The 8,537-nt window shown below is 45.9% G+C and overlaps 1 protein-coding gene and 1 long non-coding RNA gene across 17 annotated transcripts in view; both read left to right on the top strand.

Annotated features, from left to right (window-relative positions):
- Positions 1 to 936: 936 nt before the first annotated feature.
- Positions 937 to 3,694, top strand: LOC119356393. Of its 3 annotated transcripts, none has more exons than XR_005171922.1 (4): positions 937 to 2,349; positions 2,851 to 3,032; positions 3,158 to 3,491; positions 3,596 to 3,694. It is a non-coding gene; the product is annotated as an uncharacterized LOC119356393 (long non-coding RNA). The 3 variants fall into 3 exon arrangements; XR_005171921.1 differs by having other exon boundaries at positions 939 to 1,009; positions 1,251 to 2,349; positions 3,158 to 3,688; XR_005171920.1 differs by having other exon boundaries at positions 942 to 2,349; positions 3,158 to 3,688.
- A 2,908-nt stretch (positions 3,695 to 6,602) lies between these two features.
- The window catches only part of LOC119356392, an 8,288-nt gene continuing 6,353 nt past the window's right edge, over positions 6,603 to 8,537 (top strand). For 3 of the 14 annotated variants that reach the window (XR_005171919.1, XM_037623344.1, XM_037623348.1), the window contains exons 1-7: positions 6,603 to 6,762; positions 6,832 to 7,143; positions 7,247 to 7,366; positions 7,719 to 7,808; positions 7,902 to 7,927; positions 8,016 to 8,057; positions 8,194 to 8,265. Coding sequence is in view for 9 of the 14 variants with exons in the window: in XM_037623344.1 (XP_037479241.1) it covers positions 6,635 to 6,762; positions 6,832 to 7,143; positions 7,247 to 7,366; positions 7,719 to 7,808; positions 7,902 to 7,927; positions 8,016 to 8,057; positions 8,194 to 8,265 (790 nt within the window). In the remaining 5 variants the exon portion in view is untranslated. The remainder of the gene's footprint in view (positions 6,763 to 6,831; positions 7,144 to 7,246; positions 7,367 to 7,718; positions 7,809 to 7,901; positions 7,928 to 8,015; positions 8,058 to 8,193; positions 8,266 to 8,537) is intronic. The other 11 variants (XR_005171918.1, XM_037623349.1, XR_005171917.1 and 8 more) reach the window with 8 other exon arrangements.

Below are 8,537 nucleotides of genomic sequence, written 5' to 3'. Positions count from 1 at the left end.
TCACCTGTGCCATCGCATCTTGTTTCAGAGTAACAGCATGGACATCCTTGCGCAGGCCCTCAACATCTTCACGCAGCTCTGTTGCTTCCTCTCTGGTCTGCACAACTTCAGCTTTCATCGCGAGCAGATCAACAACTTCGGCCTCGTCCAGACTCGGCTTCGATCTACCCATGGTGACTGATGGATTCGGAGAGGAATTTTACTGCCGGAGCACCGGTAACCCGAACCAAAAAATCAGTCCACTGCCGCCTGTTGTTCGCGCCGCCCGTGCAGCACCACTCGCTGTCGTCCTGGGATTTGACACTTGAGCAGTGTGCTCAAGCAACCAGACGAACGCCACGAGTTGCCGCCGAATTAGTCTACCGCCACCAACGCCGCCGGTCCACTCCGCCGCCTGCGCCGCCCAAAATCGCCGCCGCCGTCGCCGCCAAAGAAGGGAGGGAAGGGAGGGAGAGTCACCGCTGCCGCCTTCAGAAGGGGGGGAAGGGAGGGCAACTCACGGGAACCCCGCCGATTCGCCGCGCCGCCGAGGAAGAACCTTGCTCATGATACCAATTGTCATGGCCCGATCTCGATTTGTGCTAGGGTTCGTCGCGAGCCAAGAGGAAAAATGGGGAAAGTGCAAGTATATGCTGGTATATTCTCTAAAGGAGGGATTGTATATATGTTTTGAGCAAGCTCATACAATTCAACGATGCCGCTTACAGGCAAGCGGTGGAGCTTAAAATAGCCCAGCGACAGGGAAGGAAAAGTAACAGTACAACAAAGGGGAAAGCTGTAGAAAAAGTAACAGTAGGGCGAGCCACGCGAGCCGTTGGATCCTCCCGAATGCTTGTATCCACGCCGTCCGTTAACTGAAGAACTCGTACTCTTCGTCAGGCCTGACAGGGACTCGGGTGCGAGGCTGCGGGTCTTGCTCTGAGACATCAGCTAGATCCGCAGGTCTTGCTCCCCAAAATCCATCCCTTCTCTTCTTTGGTCCAATCTGGATTGTTAATTCCGTCAAGAGGTGTGAGTCATCGTTTTACTGGATGCTCTCTCGATCATTTCTTCATATGCATTTTGTGGGTAGCAAAATGTTCTCTTTGTATGGATTTGAAAAAGGACCAAATCTTACGAAATACTTCTTAAATAGGATGTGCGATTTTGATAGTATTTTCTATGAATTTTGGGAAAATTTATGTTATATAGCATGCTTTATTAATTCTTTTAGCTCAAGATAGCTCCCTTGGTGATTCTTTTCAATGAAGGACTTGCTCTCCAGCATGTGGTTTGGTATTTCTTGACTGCAAGTATTCAGCAGCCACAACTGAACTGAAGATCAGCAAGTATTTAAGCAACACATATGTTTGGTTTGCATGTGTTATAACCAGATCAACGAAGTTTCTGCACATCATGAGTAAGAGGTGAAGAAATCATGTTTGCAAATGGCCATCGATTAAACTGCAGTATTTTCCATGAACTGTGGTAACTCTTGCCTAGAAAAACTGCATGAGAAAAAGTCTTGCTTCAGGTGAATTTTTGCGTTATCATCTTTTGTACAGGTTGAAACTATCAAGTGTTAACTTTTGTGGTTTGTTAACAAGACTGTTCATCATATCCACTTGTGCACGTACCATAGCCAGAGTCACTTATTCGGCATGGTTTTATACTGGAATTAACCACATAACTAATTTTGTTTTACCACCTTGACGCCTTCAGTTACATAGAGCTTCTGTCAATGCCCAACCGATAATGAACAAGTACAATTTTATAGATGGTTCAAGTGAAGTTGTGCAAAGTGAATCAATTCTGCAAGATACCATGCCATACATTTTTCCTTGGTAGCATTAACATGTATAGATCATTTTATTGTGTACAACAAAGTCAACAATACATGTTTGTATAACCATGGCTTTGGTCAATTTCTGCCATCGAGCTTCTGCGAAAATGTGACCAGGAACTAATTATGTCGTAATTCAGTATAGAACCTGACACTAAATAATACTCCCTTCGTTCACTAATGTAAGACCTTTTAGCTTTTTCTTGATCGGTTTCTCTTCTTCAGTTGTTGGCTGCCCGTGCAACAATTTTTCTTGAACCAAGTACTTTGCACTATATTTTGAACTTTCTAATTTTGTTCCGTGACATGTTTTTGCAGCCTTCCATTCAAAATTAGATCTGGAGGCCTTCGGATAGCAATAAATTTTACCTTTGTTTGTTCATGCTTCATGAATTTGTTTTCCAACTGATTATTTGTTGTTGCAAATTTCAGATTTTGACAGGTTTGGGTCCATCTATAACATGCTTGACTGGGCGATCACGTGGCTATCGAGCACTCTTATTTTCTGGTCATAAGCTCTTACTAAGGTCTGGTCTCCCACAGCTCCCCTGCACAAAAACATTTAACCAATTTTTTTGTGTGTGCAATCGTTTGAGTTTTTTTTCTTTAGTGGTAAAAAAGAAGTGCAAGTGTTAGGTCAACATAGTATAGAAGGGAAAGTGTCCGCTCGCTCCCTACGGTTCCAAGCACAATTCCAGATTGTTGGCAAAAAAGTAGAGTTCCAGTTGCATGCTCAAGTGTGTGATTGTTGTTATTCATGTAGACAAAGGAACTGATAGTGAAGATTCAATTGCTCGGAGAGCAAATCATGAACCGCGAGCAGAATATTCTCTAACTGAAATATATTTTGTGGTTTGTGTGTGTATCCTGGCCACTTGATTATTGAGTAATGCCGTTTGTCTTCCCATTTGATTTCTCATATTAAGCTACTAATTAATTTTGATAATTCCTTTTATTTTACAACGCTATTGCATATGTTTTCCTATGGAAAATAAACTAGAGTGAATTAACGATTTGTGTTTATTTAGATGTTGTCGGTCGGGTGCCCTCTACTACTGAAGTTTTACCACGATCTGGTGGTGCTTGAGAGCAGAGACGACATACTTTCATCAGCAGTGGCCAAACCCCCACCGCCGCCGGTGCTGTACACCCCTGTACCCCTCGACATCCAGTGCCTCGCGTCTGCCCAACATGAAAACCTCCTCAATAGGTACATCTCTGAATTTTGCCCTTGCTAGAGAAAGTCGAGCATTGTTTTGCCGTAGCTATAATTTGAGTTTAGAAAGTATACTACTCTCTTTTTGACGTCAATTTTTTCAATTGATTTTGCTCCAGGATAGTGCCCTTTATGTGCATGAACTAATGGGTGTGTTCACAACATAGAGCAGCTTCTCCATCCAGTCTCATGTCTTTCTCTTTAGCAGGGATCAGTGAGTACTACCGAGCAAAAAAGTCCTTCTCTTCGTCATATTTCTTCCTTTTCCTTACTACTTTTGTGGCTCCAAATCTCTTGATGGCTCTATGTCTGTTCTTTTTGTTGACATGGATTTTACCCTGAAAGTTTTTCTTCTGATCTACAATGTTCTGCCATCTAAATTTTTCTGTATATTATGAATGAGTAGACACTGGTGCAGAAGCCCAATTGGATGAAATTACGGACTACAGAGAGGTGTAATTATTAATTAATTCATTTCTTTAAAAGATATGCAACTAGCAGAGTTTCTTACTTCTATGATTTGGATTATGACCGAATTGAAGAACTTATGTGGACAGCCCGGCAGATTTCAGTGGCAAGACTTTTGTACAATTACAGTGGCAGATTTCAGAAATTTGTAGAGCACATGATTTACAAGAACAAGATATTCTGTCAAGATCTGTACTTTTTATCCATTGCACTAATCTTTTGCTTTGAGCGATTGGCTAAAAAAAGTACTTCCTTTGGAATAATCTATCGTGCACTCACAAGTATAATCTCTCCATTTCCTTATTTTTTGTTCTTCCGTCGGTAGCTACTATTTGCCGGTGGGTAAATCACTCATGGTATTTTAATGAGGTTCATTCTAGCTGTTTGCTCACGAGAACAGAAACATTTTATCTGTTGGCTAAATGAAAGTACATTCTTTGAATTTGCCACTTTTCCTGCACTCGCAAGTATAATCTCTCCATTTCCTGGATTTTTTATTCTTCCGTCAGTAGTATTTCTTTTAGCTACTTTCTGCCATAGCATAAATTGCTCATGCTATTTTAGTAAGATTCACTCCTGCTCTATGCTCACTAGAACGGAAAAAATATATATTATCTGCTTATTTTAGCATCGCATGTCGCTCACAGTATTCATGGTCACAGATAAAACAGTAATAAACTGCCCTTCTCTGTCAAAACTTATGGAGTACAAAGTTGTCATGTCTGATCAGCAAATGATTTGCGCTTCTTTGGCACATATATATCACGGTACAGTATATGATTTTCAAAGTTCTTAATTAAATTTTCCTTTTCTGGCATAGCCATGGATATCAACAATCAGTCAAGCAAAGAAATATTCATGGGAGATATACAGGGATCCACAAGAATGTGCACCGTATGGCACTACCCTTTTGTCATTGAGCCACTATCACATTTTGGTCAGCAATCAGTTCAAGCAATTCTCGGCGCCTTTAGTCAGAAGCTGGAATTTACAACTAAACGAACATCAAGCAACAGAAGAAAGGGTGGTCATCTCTTTTTCTTGGCACCAAGATGCCATACAAGCATTGAGACATCGGAAACACACAAGAAGTTTGTATATAAATGATTAGCCTTTTAAGTATATGGCGTTGCTTAAACTATGTTTCTTTTGGCAACACCATATGAAATGGAGAAAGTTTTAGGTTTAGGATAAAATTGTTCTAGATTTTGAGAAAATTGTTACAGATCCATGAGAAAAATGTCCCAACTTTAGGAAATTAACTATCCATATTTTCGGTTATTGGTTAATAAGCTGGCCACAATAGTTTTTTTATTTCTAAGCAAGCTGGTCACAATAGTTAACCCAATATATTCCTGGTCTTTATGTTTCTCAGGCTACATATGCCTCACATTAATACCGGACAATAAGTACACCATCGTGTGTGGAGAGCACTTGCAACCGCGGCGGTGGGAATAAAATAGCAAAGCCGCAAACCAAACAATGCACATATCCAGGTTTCTTCCCTCCCTGGCGTCCCTTGCGTCGCCCCGCCCTGGGCGACTCGGGGGCCTCCAACCCTAGGCACCGCCGCTGCCCTCTCCTTCTCCCCTCCTCGCGCCGCTGCCGGGTGACGCCGCCGGGTGAAACCCGCGTGGCAGACGGTGGCGGCGGGGGGACTCCCTCTCCCGCCTCCCCTTCTTCCGCGGGCGGCGGATCTAGGCGGCAGGCGGCGGTGTCCTGCGGCGGCAGGCCTCGGCAAGCGGTGGCGGGGCACGGGGCACGCGGTGGTGGCTGTGCGCGGGGCTGACTCCGGGGCGGCGGCGCGGGCTTGGATCCATCGCGGATCTGACCTGTGGGCGCGGCCTCGGCCTCCCCTGCTCGGCCGGTGGGTCTCGGTGGGGGGCTTCCCCGTGCTGAGATCTGCCAAGCGGGATCATCCAGATCCCGGCAAGGACGGCGGCGACCCGTGCACGAGAGATGGAGGTCTTCGATCAGATCTGGGTGAAAACCTGCTATTGGCTATTGCCAAGGCCGGCGATGGTGACGCTGTCTGCGTCGTTCCCTTCCTGAAGGCATCGTCGTGGAGATGTTCAAGGCCACTCTCTGCTATCTCCGGGGGAAACCCTAAATCAGTAGATCGGATGACGGCGGCTCTCTGGTGTCGTTTTCCCCCATGGGGGCGTCATTCTTGGAGGTGCACACGTACTCGAGGGACTAGAGGACGGCGACTCTGGTGGAGCGGTGCTTCATCTTTCCCATTGAAGGTGGCGGATCTCGGCGGCGTGGTGCTGTTGAGACTCGGCGTCTGATGCACGGAGATGGACTCGCGCAGGAGGAGGTTGCTGTCTGGCGTCATGGTGATGTCGATGGCTGAGTGGTCAGACAAGGTAGAAGCCTCAATATGACCTGAAGACGGACTTGTGGAAGATGGCGACGACGACACACGAGTGTGTCTGACCGGATTGTGTCCCAGACCCGGTACGTGGCTCGGCTGGGGCTTCCGAATATGTTTCGGCTGCCGGCTTTTGATGTTAGGCCTAGGTGAGTGGTTTGGATAGTGGCCCAGCTAGCACCCCTTCATCATTTTGGATAGGAGTAGCGGCATGTGTTGCCAAGATGGTGGATTCAGACACATTGTTGTAATACATTGTAAGGTCCTCGAGAATAATCAATAAAGTGGCTGTATGCATCTCCCAGTTGCAGAGGCCGGGGATCATCCTGCTTTTCTAAAAAAAACAATACACATATTTCTTAGCCATTTTGCAAAGATGGTCTGGCCCAAAGCATAATTCTTGATGTTGAGAATAGTTGATGTGGGTCATAAATCAAACAATTAGTCGTGTAATAGGCTATGCTTACAGGGTGTGATGAATTTTTTTCTCCCGATGCAACGTACGGGTATTTTTGCTAGTATAATATTTATCTCACAAGAAAAAAAAGGTTGCGATGGTTCAAACCAGGAAAAGTGCGGCTAGGTGGTCCCCGTGTGGTCGGGTAGCGCGGAACGTTTGGGGTGGTGGTAAAAGGCTGGGGTGGGGTGGGAAGGGAGGCTGGGGATCCGGCACCCACCCAGTAGTCTCTTCGTACAGTATATACCAGTGCCACATATTACGTCGTTCCCGAATTCCGTCACTGCATCCGGCACGATGGAGCGGATCGACGCCCTGAAGGCCCGCAGGGGCAAGCTCGCCGACGATCCCTGCCTGAGGCGGCTCCGTAACCGGCGGCTCATCGTCTCCCTCTATCTCCAGGGATTCCAGCCCGCCCACGACTGGTACGCCCGCCCGCCCGCCCGCCGTTCCCTCGTCTCCGTGCCCATCTAACGGACCCCGTGCGAACGCAGGATGCTCCGCGAGACGGATTTGTTCATGAGCGGCCGGCATCTGCAGCAGCTGGTGGCCTGCGGCCAGTGGAGGCAAGCCCTCGACTACATCCGGCGCTTCCTGCCGCCGGCCATAGGGGGCGTCGAGGCCCGCACCCTCTCTCTCTTCCTCCACGCCTTCTGGGCCGTGGACAACGCCGCCGCCTGCTCGATGGGCGCCCCCGTCACCACCGCCGTGTACAGCCACGACGTCCGCATCCTGACCACCATGTGCGCTAGCAACGTCAAGCTCTCTTCCATCCTCAACAAGATACACCACTCGCCCAAATTCAGGTACGCACCGCTATCAATTTTCCTACCTACCTGATGTAATATTTTCAAGAGATTGTTCTACGTGATGTTGTCCTTGAGCATCACATTGAATCCTGTCTTGCAGGGCATCCCTGGACTGGAAACTGGTAAGGGAGAAGGCATCGCTGATTGCTGATGATTTGGCGCTTGATTCTCCAGAGTTGAGACGCAGGTTGCTACTGCCCCGCGACTTGCTTCCCATCGGGTATTCATTCATTCAGCCAACCTTGCTGTTTACTTCTTTCTGGCCAGCTTCCCAAATTATCCGGTTTAATTTTTCCCAAATGCTAATAACTTAATTAACCGGTTTAATATATACTCCCTCTGTTCCTAAATATAAGTCTTTTTAAAGATTCCAATGTGGACTACATACGGTGCGAAATGAGTGAATCTACACTCTAAGATAGGATTATATACATCCGTATGTAGTCCTTATTGAAATCTCTAAAAAGACTTATATTTAGGAACGGAGGGAGTATATATTTGTCCAAGTTGTACTATCTATTGACTGTATGTCAATGATCTGATCATCCCATAATGATCTTTTAATTTGCTAGTCCCTGTCATCGAAGGCACCACTTGAAGAAACAAGCCCTGCGGCCAGCATCATCTGCTATTGCCAAGTGGTATCTCAACAGGAAGAAGAGGTATGCACATATGTGCAGCTACATTAATTATCATGATATGAAGTCTCCCCTATTTTTCACATGATATTCACACATATTCCTTGCCTTTTGCAGCCTGCCTTCTTTAACCCCAGTTATCGGTATGAACATCTTGGCATGAAAGCAACCTTGCTCTCTTAACCTCTGCATATGTCTGGCAGCTAATGTTCGCTATGTTTGTAATGACAGGTTTGAACTCTGAGGGACAAAACCGGGTGGTGGATCTTATTGGTAATTAAAACTAGTCTCTGACCATCTGTTTCCAGTTTGTAAAGAACATATCTGATGATATTCATTTTTCTGCTGTTCCTTTGTTTCTGAAACTCACTTCGATTATGTGCTGATAAACTCACGTGATAATATTTAGAGGCGTGTTTAAAAGCTGGTACAGTTGTGGAGCTCGATCAAGGGCACCTACTTCAGTCAAGTGCGATGGCAGGTAATTAATTCACAGTTGTGACCAGCTTTCCATCTCTCCTTCCATTTGAACTTCAGTCGCACTTTTCATATGGGTTTTTGGGATGCCCCGTCCCACTTTGATTCCTTATATCTCTCTTGATTTACTAGTAGTTTGCCGCACTTCCATCTTTGTTACAGACCACTTAGCTGCTCTTACTGGACGGATTTTATCAAATTGCTCGGCTAGGTTTATGATTGGGTTATTCCATCGATGTGGCTCATACACCATGTAGTACTTCTCATGCTACATTA

Source organism: Triticum dicoccoides, chromosome 2A (assembly GCF_002162155.2).
Source record: "Triticum dicoccoides isolate Atlit2015 ecotype Zavitan chromosome 2A, WEW_v2.0, whole genome shotgun sequence".
NCBI lineage: Eukaryota > Viridiplantae > Streptophyta > Magnoliopsida > Poales > Poaceae > Triticum > Triticum dicoccoides.
This window is presented reverse-complemented; position numbering and strand designations above follow the sequence as displayed.